Raw genomic sequence first — 20,075 nt, forward strand, 5'->3', positions numbered from 1 at the left:
CAGGCCACTGGGACCCACAGGGACCCACAGGAGCCCACAGGAGCAGGAGGGAGAGCAGGCCAGTCTCCCATGTCTGCCCCCAGCTTCACAGTGGCAGACAGAACCATCCCCTTGACCCAGTGCTTCTTGACCAGGCGGTTCTGCCCCCCAAGGGACAGCTGGGTTGCCACGCTGAGTACGACTGGCACCCGCTGGGCAGAGGCCAGTGGTGCTGCGCACTGTCCACTGTGTTCAGATGGCCCGGCAGCCTCGCTTCCTGTTGACCCTCAGCAGTGTGGCCGTCCATCAGCCTTGTTCTGGGATGTGGAGGTGACTCCGCTTTCCTGGGACCCCTCCCCAGTTCTCACGGCTTGTCTGCCATGGCCCCTACCCCGCCCTCCCACAGAGGACCTCAGTGCCTCCAGGACCCAAGCTGACCGAAAGCACAGATTTCATCTGTGACCAGGCTGCCTCCCACGGCCTCACTGGTTCCCCCCTCAGTTTTCCCCCTGCTTTCTACCCCAGGAGAGTTCGGCCGTCGGGCCGGGAGGCTGAGCCCTTGGAGGGGACGCTGCTTCCCACCTCCAAGTCTTCACCCACAAGGAAAAAGTTCACCAGCATCAGATCTGTAAGCCAGCAGCGGCGCTGCTGTGAACGTCCCTTGGCTGGAGAGCCCCGTGTCCCCCTCATTGAAGTATTTAGTGGTAACTCAGGGAGGGAGGGAAGCCATGGTGCCCCGGCACCCCCATCCCAGGACGCCGTGTCATGGGGCTCAGATCCCACTTGAACCTGGCTCTGCCCCGTGCTGAGTCCCAATTCCAGCATGTCCCTATGTCATGGGACCCAGCAACCACACAGCGTGCCAAGTCCACTGCCTTTGCGCCGTAGCTTGTCTGCTGTCCCTCGCCCTTTCCAAACCGTAGGTGTCAGCCTGTGCTTCAGGGAAGGAGATCCTAAGTGACCAGAAGGGAGAGCGTGTGCGAGTCCCCAGGGCTGGGCCGGTGGGCGGGGCTTCGCCATGCAGCACGAAGGTCCTGGCTGACCCTTCCGGCCCCGACTCTGGTCCCTGTGCCTGCTTCCTCTATGAGCGTAATCGGCCCCCAGGACAGCACCTGCTCTGACCCCTGAGGTCGCTGTGGCCTCGTTCTGGTTTCCCCACAGGCAAAACGGGTGGCGCGGCCCCCGGGTCTTCTGGAGCCGTCACCGCTCCGTTGGAGTCCCCTCGGGCTGGATGCAATCCCGAAGGCCGGCCACTCCTTCCGGTTACTGGATAGCATTGTAGAAAGCACTAATATGTGTTACTTTTATACATGCTTTCCTTTCCGTGCCCTAACCTAGGCGTGGGTTTGAGGTTGCCATATTAAGGGAAAAGTAACCTGCTTTCCCTTTCCTAATGTCCGCACAGGGTTAAATCCAGAATGTACCAGCAGCAGCGTTTTGCGTAGGAGTTTGAGCTGAACGAGATGCATTATAGTTCTGACCTAGATTTCCTCTCCGAGTCTCTGGAACAGTGTGTCCTATACGGATGACGTCTCCTGATCAAAGTCACCGGCCTCACTCCAACGTCTCGTCTGTCCCCGGATCGTAGGGGACACAAGTCGCAGGACGTCAGAATGATTTCCCATACCTAGGAAGCTCTGAGCAGGTGCGTTAGGTTCCATTTATGCCTGAACGACCATCAGAGGGAGTCAAATAAAAATGGCAACTGGATAATGCAATCGGAAAGTGTAGTATTTTCTGCATTTGCTTTCTGCAGGCACTTTTGGCCCAGGCATTTTACAGTTAAATGTTCGTTAGGCAAAAGGCACAGCTACCGATGATTCCTGAAATTACATTGCCCAAGTCGGGCTGTGCGCAGAGCACTGCCAGAGGGCAGGGTCACCGGAAGAGCTTGGATGACGCTGGTGCACCTTGGTGGCTCTGTGAGCCGGGGTCAGAGGACCAGCACTCTGCCTGCACAGCTGTCCCCCACCATAAGCGATTCCAGCAAAAGTACCTGGATTCTCAAATCTGCTGAACCCCAGGGTGATCAGTCACTGAACAGAGTCCTGTTGGATCCCTGGAAAGGATGAGTTTTCCTGTTGTGTTTGACATGGGAATCAATGGATGGAAATTTTTTTCCTGAGCAGTGGAAGGAACAGCTGCACACTGCGGACTCCAGTTCTGCGAAGTCCTGTGCTGGAGGGCCAGGTCCCAGGAAGCAGCCCCCTGCCATCCACCTTCCGTGCAGTCCTATGTGAACCCCACCGGTGGGAAAGGAGCCCTGGGGGCCTGCAGCCTTCTCTGCTCCTGCTGATACATGCTGTCAGACCACCCAGTGACCTTGGGCACTCTTCTCACTGTCCCGTGCCTCAGTTTCCCCCAGGACTTCTTCCCATCTCACAGAAGAACAACTGATGATGCGCTTGGAAGGGTTTTGGAATGTCAGTAGAACGATGCCAGCACAAGCTCCCAGCATTAGTAAGAGCAATTGCAATAACGAATATTCACCGGTTACGAGGGTCTCACCTTCGGCAGGAGAGGAGGAAGCTGATCTGCAAACGACCGTCCCGTGACGGGTGCTGCGGCAGCCCCTCACTCCCACTGAGGCTATGGGAGTCCCTCCACCTGCTCACCGGCCTGCTCTGAGTCACATTTATGGAGCTCACCTGGGGTTTGTGCTGTGTTCTGGGCACCGCTCCAGCCGCAGGGCAAGGAAACACAGCTCACTGTCTGGACGCTCCCCTAACCGTCCACTGAGGCATTCCATCTGTAATTAACTCTAATTTTTCATTCAGCTAATCAAATGGAGCAAGCTTTCGGGAAGAAGCCTCCTGCACAAAGCCATCTGCTGGGCTCTGAAGACAAGTGAAGGGCAGAACCGGGCAAACAGGCTGCGACCTCCACTTCTATTGTCAGTTTACTTATTCTGCTGCCGCAGGTCACCTGGAGACCCTGCAAGACGTGTTAGATGGCAGGTGTTTACTTGAAAAACAGACAGACTTCTGCTGGCAGTTTTGGGACACAGAAGGAAACAGGAAGCGAAATAAGTATCCTTGTCGTGCAGACTGGATCGGAGGCAGGCACCGGGCTGAGCTGAGAGCGGGTGGCCAGGGAACCGGCTTCTCACCATCCTGAGCATCTTCTTGGCAGAGGGAAGGCCTCTGGGTCACAACACGTTTTACAAATGCGACTCCACTGTGGTTTTCAGTGATCAAAGCTGCTGAAAACGGGGCTAGGGAGTCAGGGTGCTGGGTGAGGAGCTGTTTTGTCAGGGGCAGGTTTCCGTTTAAGAGAAGACTTGAGGAGGAGATGAAGTGAGCCGTTGGGGCACTTGGGGAGGAGGATTCCAGAGGACAGACCAACTCCAGAGCAGGGAGGCCAGCAAGGAGAGCAGCGGGGGCAGTGAGGTCCCGGCTCTCCCTCCCTTTTCTCCACGTCTCCAGCCCTCCCTGCTCGTTCCTCTTCATCGTGTGGCCTTCTCTTTGTGACCAAGTGCAGGTCCCTTTGTTTATTGCGTCTCTCCCAATAAACAATCTTACCATCGCCCAGATGGTAAGCCCTGGTGGGCGTAGGTAGGGCTTTGCCCACCCCACCCACTATTCTGTCCCCAGGCCTGGAAAGTGTCTGAAACACGGTCAACAAGCATGGCTGAATAAATGGAGAAACGAGTAATAACTGAAGGGCCGTGCGGTTGTACCCTGAGTCCTCATGGAAGCGGAAGGGGGCTGGGGAGCGGGCGGGGGAGGGCGGAGCACGGCGGAGCCCTCTCATGTCACCAGTCACCAGTGCTCGTCCACCCAGGCGTGTGCCGCCCTGTGCAGTGTAACACACAGCCCCATTGCCACCTAAATGGTTCGTCCGAGGTCTAATTATCACGTGCAGCGTAGTTTCCACCGAAAATCATTCCGGCTCACAATCGACTGCGAATGGTGGTCAGGTACCCATCCGTGAGCTGAGGACGGCCTGAGGTCCTTACAGGTCTACATGTCAGGGGAGCTGAGAAAAAGGTTTCAGACGGAGGCTGTGGCCTTCACTTCTTTGAGGGCCTCGACTCTCAGTTTTGTGGGTGACAATTTAACAATCTGATTTCTACTTTGTCTTTAACAGGCTTTTTTTTTTTTTTTTAATCTGGCCTCAGAGGTCACAGATATGCTGATACTGTATCTGCTTCTCTCTAGTCTTATCTTTGGAAAGAAGGCTAATCTCATAAAAGCTCTATAAGCAGGACTATACAGCTCATCAGAGTTGAGACCCATCTCTCCCCGACTGAAAACCATGCTGCCAGGGTCCCTACCCCATCTCGATGGCCCTCTTGAATAGTCTTCCTTAGGTCTTTAACAAGTGCCATGAATAACTTTAACAGCCTGGGCCATATTTTGTCTTTAACAACAAGAGAGCTGTGTGGGCCTGAGCCCTTTTGAAGATCAGCAATGCAATGCAGAACCTGGGGTGTCCAGAGGCCCTAGCACTAAAAAGGCCCCTCCGAGCAGCCCTCCGAGCACCCCGGGATCCTTGTTAGCTGAGGAGGATCTCTGCTCTGTCCTCAGTGTGGGGGAAGGGCCGCAGGGTCACCTAAGCCCCCCTCTAACGGGCCAAGAATAGTAACAGATTTCAGGCCCAGAGCCGGTGGGGAGGGGAGGTGGTGGCTCCCGGGCTGCAGCTGTGAAATGCCAGCCCCTGCGGAAGGCTCGTGAGAGCCCGGCCCCTTCCAGGGCACAAGCTGACGTTCACCTCTGGTTTGTACTGAGCGGCGGGGGTGCCCTGCACCCCACCTCCCTGCCATTCGTGTGCAGTGGGGACTGCAGCAACTTACGTTCCAATCTATGGTGACAAAGAAAGGGTGACGCTTGATCTCCTCCACGCCATCAATACCAGCACCTGTCACAACGACAACAGAGTGGCATGAGGACAAAGATTTCAGTAGATGTGTTACCTATGGAAGTTCTAACTACCCGGTCACACTGTGGGAGAATTCCCACTGAAAGGCAACTACGGGAAATCTTTCTGTAAGGAATTATTTTAAAAATGAATTGGTACTTAGTTACCATTCATGTAAGTCTCGACTTCAATATATATTGAAATTTCTTAAGGGGCATTAAACTGGAAGCAGCTTTTCAATTGTTCTGTCCTGAGTTTGTAGAGTTCCAAAAGTAACGGAAGTAAAACAGTTTAAAAAAAAAGTAAAAACAGTGACTTCTAGAAAATCACTTCCACTAATGCTTGGGCGGTGACTGTATGTTTTGGGCGTCCTCGGAGCTCGCACAATATGTGGCAGTGTTCCCACCCACCTCAGGACCTTTTGCTTTCAGGGACCTCGGGGCCAGGCAGTCGGCCCGCGTGTCCCCATGGCACCCCACCGCGGCGGGTGCAGGGCCCTGGGGCTCTTACCCAGCCGGTTGCAGGGGTTCCGCTTGAAGAGGGCTCTCAGCAAACTCTGGGCCTCCATGCTGAGGAACTGGGGCATACCCAGCTTGGCTCTGCAAAGCAAGTCAGACTTAGGGGGAGGACAGCCCCTAGGGGCTGGCTTCTTCAGGCTTTGCCTTCCTGCTCAGTTAGCATGAACAGGCCAACAGGCTCAGCTCAGAGTGACCGCAGCAGCGCACCCTGCCGTTTTGGCTGTAGGGCCTTTTGCATGGAGAGTCAGTGGGGATACCAAAGAGTTTTTGTTTATGTGGGTTGTACATATTAGAGACGGAAACAGAACATTTTACACTAGCTAGTTAATAATTGATCTTAAAAATAACCATGCCTCGACAAATAGACAACCATAATCCCAGGACTGTCAGTAGCATTTTTAATGGGAATTAACTAGGATTTCCAAAGGAGCAACATGACGGCTTTGAGCCAAGCGGTGATATCCACACTTTGGGAATCTCTTCCGGGGCTGCCGGAAACCAGCGGGGTTCTCTTTCCTGCCTCTGCACTTCCTCTATTGTACTACTATAAGGAAATCAGGGAAAGGGGTTTTGCAAGCGCCCAGAGGGTCTCAGGCCCCTGGGACCACACTTTGAGAACCACGGGACCACAGCTGGGTGCTGCGTCTCAGAAATGTGGCCCCTCCTAAGTGACCGGTCCTGAGCCCACACCTGGGATTTGCTGGAGGGAATTATTCTAGCTTTAGAAAAGGTACACATCTTATTGCCCATTAAAATAAACAGGAACTGAGGTAATCAATACAAAAACAAGGGACTGCAGCTACAGATGTCATTCATAACGTAAGGTCACCTGACACAGGAAGACACTTCCTCGTGGGCCTCCTCCAGGCCTTTCTCCTTCCATTTATACAATGGCGTCATCTACAAAAACTTAGGCTTTTTAGGTGCCTCTGGATTGCATAAAGGTTACAGACCATTTGTAGGGTTGGAGAGAACTGGTAGTGAGGACCAGCGGCTTTATGATGTCCCCTTCAGGCGCACAGGAGTCCCCTGCATCGCTCAGCAGGGAGACACTGATTTGGCGTCCCCTTGTAACGGTTTCCTGGCCACCTCCCCACTCCCGTGCAACGTCCCATCTGCTTTCTTCCTCCTAGAGCTCTCCCTCTGACATGCTGCTCAGACAGAGCCTGGCCACACTGAAGACGTCGCAGCAGACTTCTTTCTGGGGCTGAACTTCTTTCTGGGGTTCTGGGAGCCAAATCCACTTGCGCGGTAAATGATTCCTCACGACATTAAGGAGAGAACTATGTTTATATTCGGTCACCCGGGCAACTTGGTTCCTGCCAACGTCAGGCAGGAGAGCTCAGGTACCTGCACAAATGGGGCCACCAGGCAGAGAAGGAGAAGAAGCCCCCAGGCCTGCACCCTCTCTGGAGCCTAAGACCTCTGCCCTCGGATCTGGGCTTCATTTCTGATGGTCACCACTCATCACACCGAAACCCTGTCTGTTGGACAACGTAGGGGATCCTTACTGATGGAAAACTTTACCTATGGCAGAAGCGGTCGTCAGAATCACTCAGTGCCCTCGTGCACGGCGGGCCATTCACTGCGTCCCCTGTAGCCATCATTACAGCCCGTGGCTGCCTATCACCCAGGTTTCGACGACGGAAGCTCTGACTATCAGAGGTGCTAACAGCTATGGGTGGGTCCCCAAGGGTGGACATGTCCTACTCACTTGAGGATGAGGGCCATGGTCTCCTTCCTGTCCTTCCCCTGGAACGGCAGTGACCCCGTGAGCATCTCGAACTGCAAGGGAACACCGGACAGGGAGAGCGCGTGTTCAGACGGGCGGGATGCAGCCGCAGAGAGTTCCAGGCAGGCCAGTGCAACCCACTCACGTCCCGGTCAGTGGGAGGCAGGCATCGCCGCCCTGCCTGGTGAACATCAGTGAGCGGAACTGCTCATGGAGGTCACGTCGGCGGGACGTGGACAAACGATAAAAGCAGTCAATAAGTCAGCTCTGTGGTAGGTGAGGACGTGCTAAGCGCAATGGAGAAGAGAGAGAGGGTAGCGGGGCATGGGGAGGGGCCGGCATCTCGGGCCATACGTCTTCTGTGGGGTTCAGAGGACCCCGTCCTCTGGCGGGTGCTGGGGACGAGGCGGCAGCTAAGTCGTACTGAACATCGTTACGCATCAGGACGGGACGGGGAGCACACTGAAATGCACACAGACGCTCTCCTCAGAGTAGGAGTCGTCCTCTGACAGTCTGCTAGGAGGGGAATTACAACCCTAAGGACATGAACACATTTAAGGCTTTACTAATGTCACTGGTCTACTCTCTGAGAGCAAATTTTAAAAGAAATTTAAAAACCCTGTTCATTCGGGTGTTTGAAGCTCTCTCACATTAACTAACATTTGCTGTCCCTGCCGTGCGTACCCATTGAGTGAAGGCACATAGAGCAGACAGGCTGCAGGAAACGATCAATATACAATAAAAAACGAGAGTGAGAGAGTCCAAGGAGAATCTAAAAATAGACAAACACGATCAAATTGAAAGGCTAGAAAGCTCTGGTTGGCAGACGAGCTATTCTTCTGATAAAATAGGATACATTTTATAAATTGATCATACAAATTAAAATATTTCTTAAAAAAGAACCATATCAGCAGAGAAAATTCTCTCCCTATTTTAGTTCTTCCTTTCTTTCCCTCTTCTTTCTTTCTTGAGTCTAGTACTAATGAAATCCCATGTCAGAGAAAAGCCTGTCTGGCCACGTGAAATGGAAAAGCTATTACTTGAGTTGCTGTTTAATCTTTGCTACGCAGACAGCGCCCATTCTGATGGCTGTATACCATCTACCTGTTGATTATGATATCATGCATACATTTGCTGGGTGCTTTCTTTTCAGCTTTGACTACGACTCCCTAACGATCAGGGTCTAAATCCTTTGTGTTTCTCTCCTTCCGTCCTCTTCTTCCCTGCACTTTGTTCTTTCCCCTACACCAGGGAGGTCCTTAACCATTTATTAACCCGCAGAACATCCAACGCCAATGGGTGTTCAGTAAATGTTTCCTGGTGATGAGGTGGTGGGGGTGGGGGTGAAGCTGTTATTTTTTCCGCCCACACGTGTCCTGGTACCCTGGCTTCACTGCCAGCCCCCTTCAGCGTGCCCTTTTCTGTCAGCCGAGGAAGGGGATCGTGTCAGTATTACCATTCTGAATAAAGCCGCTGAGGAATTTCTCAGCATTTAAGTGTCTCATGAAATCGGGGTGTTACGGCTGAGCACCCCTGAGACACCTGTCAGTTGTGCTCTAGTGTTGGACAGTCTCGAGACTGACCCAAGTCTCCAGGGCCAACTGATAAAAACCACGGCTGGCGGTGGGCTCCCACACTGGATCGCGTGTTTGGTGGGATACCGCCAAGTGATTCATGCACAAGTCAGCACCCAGGCAGGCTGCAGAAACGTAGAGGGGACCCGATAAGACGTGGGTGCACTTTCACTGTAAGTAGTTACGATGCTTCCAGGCGGGTAAATCATTCGATGTACTAAAGCAGTGGTTTTCAATTTTGAGGCATGTCCAGACCCAGTTTTGCTGGTCAGCTCTGGGGTGCTAAGGATGCTGGTGCCCGTGGCCCAGGGGTGCTGCTCAGCAGCCCAGAAGGCCCAGGACAGTGTCCAGCACAAAGAACTGCCCGGCCCCAAACCCCAACAGTGCCGGGGTGGAAAGCCCTGTGTAGACGGACATCTAATGAACCTACGGAGGTGGCCAGCCCTGGGGCACAGGCATGTCACCACTCCAGGAGCCTAGATGGTGCTGGGCGCAGAAGAATGAGAAGGTCTCGGTAAGGGAGACACAGGTCAGAGGGAGCCGAGAATTCCAGTTCATTTGGCTGATCAACATTCTCAAAACAAAACGAAGAGCAAGCTGCTGTCTTCATCTGAAAGTGGACAAGGGCCAAGCCGACTGTGAGACGGTCTGAGGGGGCAGCAGCCCCGCTGTGCGCGGTGTGGGTGGGGCTGGGTCTCGCTGCAGACGAGCGTGTGACGATGTATCAGAGCCTGTGGGACAGCTAGTCACACCTCTGCATACTCATGTGGCCCGTCTTGTGTGAGAGCTTCAGATCTCGGCACTGCCCCCTCCTTGAAACAGCCTCAGGAGGCAGGGGCAGCTCCTCCTGCCTGTTGTGGGGGCCGCGCCCCAGCCCAGAACCAGCCCCGTTTGCTGCAGCAGCACGAGGCCCTCACACGGAACCCGCATGTGACGGCGCTCGCACTTCCAGGGCCGTGGTGAAGAAACGGGCGGAGAGTGGAAGGTGGGCTCCTGCAGGAACCCAGAGCGGTCAGCCGTGCGTGGAACACGCATGAAACGCAACCCTGACGTTGTCCTCGACACCGACGTCCAGGCCGGCGTGGGGCTGTGCTGGCGATGCGCTGTCGCCCTGGAGCCATCGGCGTTTGTTCGCGCTCGTTTCTGGTCACCAGTGCCTCGCCTCAGACGTTCCATTTTGTGCAGCACAGGGAGCGCCACCATCAACACGAGCGTCTTCCCTCCGGCTCTGCGGAGGGATTGTGGATTGTCAGAGGACACGGGTGGACGGGCCCGACTGAGGAAATTCAAGGAGGGGATGGGCAGCGGCCCCTGAAGTGTGAAGACCCTTTCCGCAGAGGTGAGTGTGGATTCCCCAACAAGGAAGGGGTCTTATCCAACCTCTCCTCTTCTGTGAGCCTTAGTGTCCACTTCTGTACACAGAAACAATGCTACCTTTCCTGCTTAACTTAATGATTTCTTGGTTCAGATCAAACAAACGCGAGGACACTGTCTATACTCTGAGCGCTGTGCAGACTCTTAACTTGTCATCGGTGTGACCGCCCCTCCCCCGCTTCACGCTAATGAGCAGAACCTCGGTTCTGGGACCAGCGTCATCCACTTCTCCAGCTGCAACGACGCACTGAGTGTGGAGCCCCCTTGACTAAAATGACTGGACAACTCCAACAAACAGGTAAGCCAGTTGGTGAGAAATGTGCTGTGTCCGGTGAGAAATGTCCGGGCCATTTCTGCTGTGTCAGAGATGCCAGCCTGCAGCCGGGGCAGGCGTCCTTTAGAAGAAGCAAGGAGCCAGCCTCTGCATCAGCTCCTCACTTCCCGGAGCACTGGGGACATGGGGAAGGTCCCCTGGTGCTTAGGAAACACCTTGTGCCGGAGATGCTCCGAGAAATGGATTTTCATAACGTAAGATGACAGATGTTACAACAGCAATATGTCCAAATGCCAAGAGGACACAAAAGACAATGCCACCAGCTCTGCAGGGAGAATTGTGCTCTGCTCCGGGAGTGCCTGTGACGTCCTGGGAACACTGAAGGGAGGTAGTCTGGGCAAAGCCTGGGCAAGGGAGATTAGCTCAAAACAAGTCATATTTCCTCTTGTCTTCTTTGGTCCTCATTTCTGTTTGTGCTTTCTCTCAGGTGTGCGTGCATAGGTGTTTTTTCTTTCAATCTTTCTTGTTATATATCTTTGCTGTTCTTATTTTTTTCTTTCCGCTTCTCCATTTATTTCTTTAATTTGCAATGATTCTGACCAGGACACACTTTTGAGGTCTACTTTGTATTATGGGATAGATTTTATGGTCCATTGTGTTAATATGTAGAAACAGGTTAGGGGAACATCACATCCCCTTCTCCACCCCCCAGGAGGCTCCCCATAAATCAAGTGGGCTTTGACGTAAGTGTGGCTTTGGCTGCCGGCTCCTCACTGCGATCACCTGCTCAGTTGTCCCTTCTCTGCAGTCTCAGGCTGGCCTCCTGTTGAGACATCAGTTACACTGAGACACATGTAGTCACAAGTTGTGACTTCAGCTCATAAGGAAAAGGTTATCTGGAGGACCGCTGTGTGGTCACTTGCAAGCCCAGTGTAGTCACTACCTGTCATCTTCAAGGGCTTTGGGTTTGATTTCAGAGGAAGAAATAACAGCTGGGGGTCCCCAGCGAGGAAGGACAGAACTGAGCCAGGGACAGGATGAAGCATGGGGTCCCCTAAGGGAACCTGCCTTTCTGCAGAGGGATGTGCTTTTCAGGAGGGCGGGGCTTAGAAACAGGAATTGGTCCTGAAGCTGCAGACCTGTCACCTCCGACTTATAACCCAGTGTTGGAAAGGCAACCTTAAACTTCCCAGTGAACTCTGCAGCAGGCGGTGAGGCCGGTCCCCACCCCACCACCAAACCTCTCCAGGCAGGGGACACAGGAAGCCCCAGCCAGTGAGAAAGAAGTAGAGCAGGGAAGTCTAGAAACAGCGGTGGGGTCCCCAGTGTGGAGACTGACTGCATCCTAGCTCATGCCACTAAATTTCTGAAAAATCATAAACACAGTAACCCAACACCTCCCTCTTAGCTAACATCTATGGAGCCTTATTATGTTGCAGACGTGTCTCGGTTCCTTTGCCTATAACAAACTGTTCAATGCCTTGTGATCCCATTTTAGGGAGTGGCCTTCTCATTATAATTTGAGTTTCCTGGCAGGTGGCTGACAGGCCAGAGGAGGTACTGGCCCTGGGGACAGGAAACCACCAAGATGGTGTCATGTAGGTCTGCCCCACAGAGGAGGTCAGTAGTCTGTCTGTGTGCTGTCTGTGTGCTGACAAACAGCCAGCCTTTCTGAGCCCATGGGGCTGAGGACCGGACCTACAGACCAGTGACCGTGCCCCTCAAGGAGTCCTGGGTGCCGGCCTAGGGCTCCCCAGTAACACCTGGGAACCATGGGAGATGCAGCCCAGCGGTTCCATAGCAAGGGGACCAGGTGTGTGTGGTGGGGTGGGGGGCGCTGGTTGCTGAGGGAAGCTGGGGTGCAGATGCACACAGTTGTGCCTCGTGCTAGCTGAGCGAACGTCGGCAAAGCTACTCAAGCTCCTGCAGCCTCAGTTTCCTCATGTGTTGCCTGTACAGGATGCCGGTGGGGGGGGGACGTGGACAGCCCTGAAATGCCACCAACCACTGTCATCCAACGTCAGATTCCACAGTGTCACAAGTCTGGTCTCCTCTGAGGGCTGCAGAGCATGGAGGCCACAACACGGCGTTGGCTGGGAGGATGGACAGAGTGAACGCATAGAAGGAAGGGAGCGCGGGAAGGGCCGCCCGGGCGTGGGGGACAGGGAACCAGCGCCGTTCCTATTATGACGATAGGGAGCCTGGAGGAGACGGTGCCTGTTTTACGCTCTATCAGTGAACATGATCGAAAGAAAATTCAGGTTTCTGGGTGTAGACATAAAAATGTTTAACTCCATGTGTCTTTTGTCTCGTGTTAGTTTTTATGACTAAGTGGAAGGATTTTGTGTTTGAAGAAAAATATGTTTAATATGGAAATTGCGGCACCTCTTAAAATCTTCATGGTAAACCTGTAAGAGCATTAAGTATAAAGAAGGTTTGGCTCTTGCTACATTTGTGTCCTTATTTGAATCCCAGTTCTGTTTCCTGATGGTGGGAATTTGGGATGGGCAGAGAAGGAGGCGGCCAGGAAATGTAGGGGTCAGGACGGGGTGGCCGCGTCCTGGTGGAGTCACGTAACGGGCACTGGTTGCATACATTTCAAGCACTGTTTTCCCCGGGTCATTCCCGGATCTCTGAACCAGCCTGGGGTGGAGGCGGGGGAAACAGGTACCACGGGCACTGACGCGGACCGAGCAGGACGGGCCGTTACCATGAGCACGCCGAAGGACCACCAGTCGGCGCTCTGCGTGTGTCCTCTCCGGTTCACCACCTCGGGCGCCATGTACTCGATTGTCCCACAGAAGGAGTAAGCTCTCTTGTCGTGGTCAATGGCCTCCTTACTGAGCCCGAAATCTAAAGGCAAATAGCACACAGCACTGCTCAGTCCCCGAGGGGCATTCGGGGCCATCCCCATGCCAAGGCCAAACGGGTGGGCTTCAGTGTCACTTCTGTGAATTCCGCCCGACTGGGCATTACTTCCCCAGCCGCTCTATCTGGCCCCACAGAACCCCCCTCCCCCGCCCCACCGGGATGCAAGCATCATGGCCACACAAGCTGTGGAGAGCCTGGGAATGCCCCAAGTCCACGGTCTTTAGGAATCTACAAACTCAGGAGGCCTTGTGAGCAGGTGAAGAAATTGCCTTTCTTAGTGACCAGCATGCACTCCCCAGGAGACGCTTCCTAGCAGGCCCAGGCACGCGGACCTCAGAGCGCTAAGCCCCAGGTCAGGCCGAGACAGGAAGGAAAGGACCGGAACGGAGGGCGACTTCGGAAAGAGGTCCCTGGTTGGCGAGGCTCGAAGCGGAAGATGGACAAGTGCGAGGGGACTTCAGGGCACCTGCCTGGGGTGTGCAGTGAGCACCCTCCCCTCCACCTCCTCCATGAAATCTTCGTGAACTTCTCCCTCCCTCTGATGCCCGTGTGCTCACGCGCTTAGCGGAGGGAGCACACAGAGCACGTGGGTTCTAAGATTATAGCACCGCTCAGTTGATCATCTATGAAAATAAGGATGACATCAGCTCCTCCCAGGGCCATGTGAAGGTGGAATGAGGCCACGTGCTGAACGAGAGTGTCAAACACCCACGGGTGGGCTGCTCGTTCACTGCTGAAGTGACTTGCTCGGCACATTAGACTTTCAGGGGTTTCTTTATAATTTGTGCCTGGCCAAAATGACAGATTACCACATATTATTAACTTGGGTCCCAAATAAATGATACAGACCCTGATCATTAAATCACAAAAAGCCAAAACTCTAATATTACAGATAAACTTGACGTGGTAGCTCTACTTACTCCAGCTACCGCTGCACACGTGATTTGTGTATCACACAGGCAGCTCCTCACTCAGCAGAGAAAACATATACAATATGAGCAGAATCTTAGATCCACACGAAAAGCCCCCGTGAGCCACCTTAACCAGCTGTGGAAGTTGATTTGACTTTCTCAGCTTGTTACGGGTGGATTCCTTCTGCTGTCACACTGGCCGGGGAAGGCACAAAAGGCAGCAAGAACAGATCAAACTAGAGGGAGCCCAGGGGCAGCCCTGCCTGCTGTTGAGTCACGTGACACTCCAGGTACCCTAGAACCTGCGATTCTCCTGCCAGCTCCGTGTAGTCTGAAGGTTCTGTTAAACGGATAGTCACGATCTTGTGTATAATTAGTGAGAAATTGTAAAGGTCTAACTTTTCAACTTTAACGAGCATTTAAAAATATTTACTGAGTACGTATGGTCAGCTATTCTGTTAGGTACTGGGGATCTGGAAAGAGCAGGGAAAACCTGCCCTGGAGAATGACTGTGTGGCCAGAGGCAGACCAGTAACTGAGTGGCAGGGAGACCGTGTGGAAGCTTCGGGAAGAAGGAGCAGCCAGGTAAGCTCTGAAGGAAGAACAGGGGTTGACCAGCTGCTTGAGCAGGGATGTGCTTCCAAAAGAGGTGAGGAGAGAGCGTTAGTTCAGGGACATGTGGGAGGGGGTGTGGGTGGAGGTGACGCCAGGCCCAGGTCAACCCCGGAACCTGTGAGTAAGTCACCGTGCATGGGAAAGGGACCCTACAGGTGTGGTGACGTCAAGGATCGTGACACAGGACGTAACCCTGGGTCACCAGGTGGGCCCATGAAGCAAAGGACCCTTACAAGAAGGAGGGGGCAGAGGCCAGAGTCCCAGGGATGAGAGAGGCTATGCCGCTGGCTCTGAAGGTAGAGCACAGGCCTCGAGCCAAGGGACGCGGGGCTCCTGGAGGCTGGGAGACAAGGACACAGATGCCCCTCTGGAGACTCCAGAAAGGAGCACGGCCGGCCCACGCCTGATCGCAGCCCCAGGAGCCCCATTTTGGACTTCTGGCCTCTAGAACCGTAAGATGATATAGATGTGCTGTTTTAAGCCCCCACGTTTGTTGTAATTGGTGACAGAAGTGAGAGGAAACTAACACAGATGGGTGTCATGGAACTAGAAAGCATGTCTTCAGTGTGACTGAGCTTGGCATTGATGGGAAGGGCTTGAGGTTTCACGGAGAATGGGTCCCTCAGAAACGATGGGGGTGGGAGGGGACGCCGGGCTGGTCACGCGACAGTGAGATCAGGGGTATCTGTCCTAAGGTCAGAGAGCTGCATCGAGACTCCTGGGCCAAACTCCCAGTGGTGCCCAGTGTCCGCAGGGAAGGTGCTAGAAGGGTCTTAGGCCAGAAGGAGAGAAGGAAAGAGGGACAACCTGGGATGTGTGAGCATTTCTCGATGCTGCAAGGACACACAGCCCCACAACTCATCCATAGCGATGGAAAGTCAGCCAAAACAGAGGCACGTGTCTGCCCACGCTGGCCCGAGATTTTAGCAGGACTCACATGTCGGCAGCGAGGGAGACCAGCACCTTTTACAAACCTGTGATTTTAATGTGTCCTTCTTCATCCAGGAGGATGCTGAAAGACAGGAGGAGAAAACAGATGCTTTATGAGACCTGACATACTGGGGACATGGGAGCCAGGGCCGCTTGGGGCGCAGTGTCCACGCAGGAGTTGCCTGCTGTCCCAGACGGGGGCTTCCAGATTGCTGCTCCCTAGTCAGCAGCTTCTGCTGGGTCAGGGGGAGTTCAGATCCATGGTGCCTGGCTAACCAGGCACACGCTAGGACTACAGATTTCAGAGCATAAGCCCACGGGGAAGATTTGGGACACTCCAGACTGTCCACTGTGAGGAATGGGACCGAGAGGGCCAGGACTGCCCTGGCCCGTGAACACTCAGTCTCTGAGGGGATGTTTCTGTCCCTGAAGCCCCTCAGTTGCCAGAGGCCTGCTCCTTCTCCCCTGATCGCTCCCCGAGCCCCACCGGGCTCTCGGGACCAACCTGACCTCTGGGGAAAGCCTGTGACACCTTGGGGGTACTTGGCACTGAGGAGCCTTGGGGTTCTGCAGTCTTCACCTTGTTATAGGAGCTATTCCCACTGGGTCCCTGCCTTGTTCCCTGATCCATGCCCTCGTCATGCCAGCATCTGACATCTAAATGCCCCACAATGGAGAGCTGGCCTTGCTCTGCCTAGGTCCCCAGTGGGGGTGGAGGGACAGTCTGCAGGGTGGACGCAGGCCAGGTCTCCTGAAGCCATTCTTCTAGGCGGTCAGCCCTTGGGGTCCCTGGGCTCCTAGCCTCCCCTGTTTCTCTTTTTGCTGTAATTAAATCCTGTTCCACCAGCTCCCAAAAGACCAGGAAGTGGACTGGACAGAAACCAAAGCAGGCTGTGAGGATTAATATGTGATAACTTTAAAAAAAAATCTGGGAAACGAAGGAAGTTCTGACACTTGCTCCCACATGGATAGACCTTGAGGTTTGTGAATGTTTGTCACAAAAAGACAAGCACTTTACAATTCCACTCCCATGATTCCACTCCTTTAGGACTAAAGGAAACAGAGTCACAGAGACAGAAGGTCGAAGGGCGGTTCCCGGGGGCTGGGGGAGGGGTTGGGAGTTAGTGATTCATGGGACAGTTTCAGTTTTGCAAGGTGAAGTGGGTTTGGGAGATGGACGGTGGGGATGTATGTAGCACACTGAGAACGCTGAACACTACGGTACTGGCCCGTGACAAATGGTCACGATGCTACAGTTTGTTAAGTTTATCCTACCACAACTTAAAACATCTGCCATGGGATTAAAAAATACCTACGATTTTATGGAAACAGGAAGGGAAACGTTACAGGATGTAATTAAGATGACAATTTATAATGAAAGAGGCAATGTTTTTATCTCTGCTTTTCAGTTAGACTCAATCTTTGCTCAGAAATGAGCAGCGCTCAAGACAAATTCTAATTGACAACAAAATCTTTTCTCTTCAACCCTGCAATTACACATCACTATTTTTAACTGTAAAGATCCCTTTGACCTTGAAACAGAGAGACAACCAGAGCTCACAACCGGTGAGCAAGGGAGATCCACCCCACTCGCCGCAGGAAACAGCCTCATTGACAGGATGCTGATTTCTCTGGGGGGACCCTCGAGGGAGGGCCTGTTACAATTATGCAAATGATTATTTACATGTGCAGCCAGTGATGCTGCACCGTGCTAGTTATGTCACAGTGTCGACGTGCACGCACGTCCCCGGGCACAGGCAGACGCACTTTGCATCTCCCATAGACGACCCTGCGTGGCATAAAGTTGGCTTTGGAGAGGAGTTTGTGTCTGTCTCAGTCCATGCAGGAGAAAGAGGAAGGGATCCGGAGCACGGGCCAGAATCCCCCTTCCCGAAAAGGTCTTAGCTCACGGCTGGGGCTGTCTGTGCCCAAAGCTGGTGGGTCCCCCCAGGCGCCCCCTTGTCCAGGGGCAGGAGTGGGCTGCACAGGACAGTGACTAGTGAGTGACAAAACCAGTGACTTCACCTTGGGGACAACTACTAGGTCAGCACTTGAACCTGAAATGGCCTCCACTAGATCTTTCTCTTTCCAAGGGGCTCACTCCTAATTCGTGGGTCAGCTTTCCATGGAAAATATAAGAAAAACACCTGAAATGGAAACTGTTATTACAGAGGCAATTTCCTCTTCTAATTTAGACTAGATCAGCAAAATATCCCAGAAACAACATTACAGATGGTCACCGCCAAACAAGCACGAATCTTACTGGAATTCGGGCCTGGGCAATCCGGAGCCATTGTCTTTGAGAAAAACTCTAGGAAGAACTCATCTGACTTGTCACCTAGAAAAGGGCTTGTTGAAGTAGTCGAAAGGGCTTCCTAAAGCTGGGCACCGGAACAGAAGAGAGAGACCAGCGGGGAGGGGCCCAGGTCTGACGTTCCCCAGGGCAGGATGGGTGCACCTCTGGGAAGGAGGAGCCTCGTGGCAGGAAGCGGACGTGGAATCAGGCGGTGAGCACGGGCCTCCCACCTGTCCTGCAGACTGACCTGCAGAAGAGGGACATGGGCCCTGCCTCGTGCCCCCCAGGATCAGGGCAGAGGGGGCTGGGAACGTACACTACAGCGCACGTAAGCACACCTGAGTCTGGGCACCTCATCAAGTGTCCAGGTGGACTCTGCTCACCACGCCTGGAATCCCAGCCCGGGAGGTGCCAGCATGAGGATGTGCCCCGCCTGCTTCCTGATGTGCAGTCATGTGGGAGCTACATACTGAGCAGACGTGGGCCGGCAAGAAGGGGGTGTGGGCAGTGCGGCCTGCTGGCTCACTTACTTCTCAGGCTTCAGGTCCCTGTAGATGATGCCCAGGCTGTGCAGGTGGTCCAAAGCCAAGGCCAACTCGGCCAAGTAGAACTTCACGTCCTCCTCCGTGAACATCACCTAGGGACAGGGACACAGGCTGTTCAGCACCTCTGGGGGGCTGGCTCGCTTTCAGGAAGTCTGCCCGAGAGACCGTGCTTCAGCCCCACAACTACACACTGGGGCTCTGTACAACATCACGGCCCCCCAGTGACGTACTCTGGCTCCTATCATGGAAACATGAGTTCTGTTTATAGCTTTAAGATCGGGGAAGGCAGAAGAGCGCTTCTTACAAAGATGGCTTCATTGGTCTTGTGAGGGGAGCAGGTGGCTCTTAGTCCTCCAAACCCCCACAGACCACGCAGCTCTGGACTGCAGTTCTGGGTTTATATTTTGGTAAGAGCGTTTCTGACGTGAATCAGTAAGATTTTAATACAAAATGAAACCACACTATAAAAGCCTGATGAGCTATTGAAAACATGTCTAACTCACTCTTCTCCCTTTGATTTCACATCTTTACTTTGGGTGTATGCAAACTAGTAACCTGCTGTCTAGCCAAAGTGGGCCGAGCTCTACCAAAGACAACAAGATCGTGTAGAGTCAGTGGGGTGCCCCAGGCCTGGGGAGGATGGCTGGACAGGGGCACGTGGGTGTCAGGGTCCATGAGTGGGGGCACCCTGATTCGGGCAAGCTAAGTCACACATGACTTCAAAGTCATGGTATCATGGTGACACTTCTCTGTCCCTGGTGGTTCTGAGAAGCAGCACGTGCTTCTGTAGTCACCTTACTAGGAAGGCAGATCATTATCAGAAACCATTTTTCACATTCACCGTGAGGTCAATGTCACAGAGACTAGGAGTCCATGGTGCTCTCTGTGAAGGCAGACATACGAAAAATCAATACAAGGTTGTCTGGTAAGCATGGACTGAGGAATCAGGGCAGCCAGGGATTGGATGGTGGATATGTCAGGCTAATACAGACGGAGCACATCCATGTCCCAGAAGGGATGCTTCCCGGTAGGGCCAGGACGTGCCCCCTCGTCCTGGTGGGAAGGCTTAGGAGCTGCCCCTCCAGCCCCTGGGACCTCCTGGTCCATCTCCCACGTGCAACCAGCGCCTTCCCTGGCTGGACGTTTATTTCCCAAACTGTTCACAAATTCATGGGCTTACTTACAGTCAAGTTCTGCTGGTCACCGACTTCTCCCTCCTCTGACCTTATATATAAACACCACGGGGTCGTGTCTGCAGTTTAGTGTTCAGAGGGCAACCGGATTTCTCTACCTGCCCATGTGAGGGCACATCTCAGTGTAGCCCCCAAGTACAAATGACAGACCAAGTCTCCACAGAAATTAAACACCTCAGGAATATGAGTCCCTGAAGGCGGTCAGCATAGTGACCTGACTGACATACTGCAGGGTGCCGTCCAGTGGACGTGCTGAATGAGAACACAAGGGAAACACTTTCCCACATGTTTCCGTTGTGCGGCGCCTGACAGCCTCAAGTCTACTCTGAGGTAAAGGTCTAGGGGATGCTCCCTGTGAGGCACTACAGGGTTTTCTGCTCATTGCTGTTGCTTTTTTGGTCAA

General features: G+C 53.5%; 1 protein-coding gene across 3 annotated transcripts in view; it reads right to left on the bottom strand.

Moving 5' to 3' along the window:
• RPS6KA2 (ribosomal protein S6 kinase A2) overlaps window positions 1-20,075 on the bottom strand; it is a 224,282-nt gene that overhangs the window by 32,381 nt on the left and 171,826 nt on the right. For all 3 annotated transcript variants that reach the window (XM_033100429.1, XM_033100428.1, XM_033100427.1), the window contains exons 6-11: window positions 18,465-18,571; window positions 15,683-15,720; window positions 13,022-13,164; window positions 7,072-7,142; window positions 5,350-5,438; window positions 4,775-4,839 (exon numbers count right to left, since the gene is read on the bottom strand). In XM_033100429.1, coding sequence (XP_032956320.1) covers window positions 4,775-4,839; window positions 5,350-5,438; window positions 7,072-7,142; window positions 13,022-13,164; window positions 15,683-15,720; window positions 18,465-18,571 — 513 coding nt within the window. The remainder of the gene's footprint in view (window positions 1-4,774; window positions 4,840-5,349; window positions 5,439-7,071; window positions 7,143-13,021; window positions 13,165-15,682; window positions 15,721-18,464; window positions 18,572-20,075) is intronic.

This window comes from Rhinolophus ferrumequinum, assembly GCF_004115265.2.
Source record: "Rhinolophus ferrumequinum isolate MPI-CBG mRhiFer1 chromosome 3 unlocalized genomic scaffold, mRhiFer1_v1.p scaffold_36_arrow_ctg1_4, whole genome shotgun sequence".
Lineage (NCBI taxonomy): Eukaryota > Metazoa > Chordata > Mammalia > Chiroptera > Rhinolophidae > Rhinolophus > Rhinolophus ferrumequinum.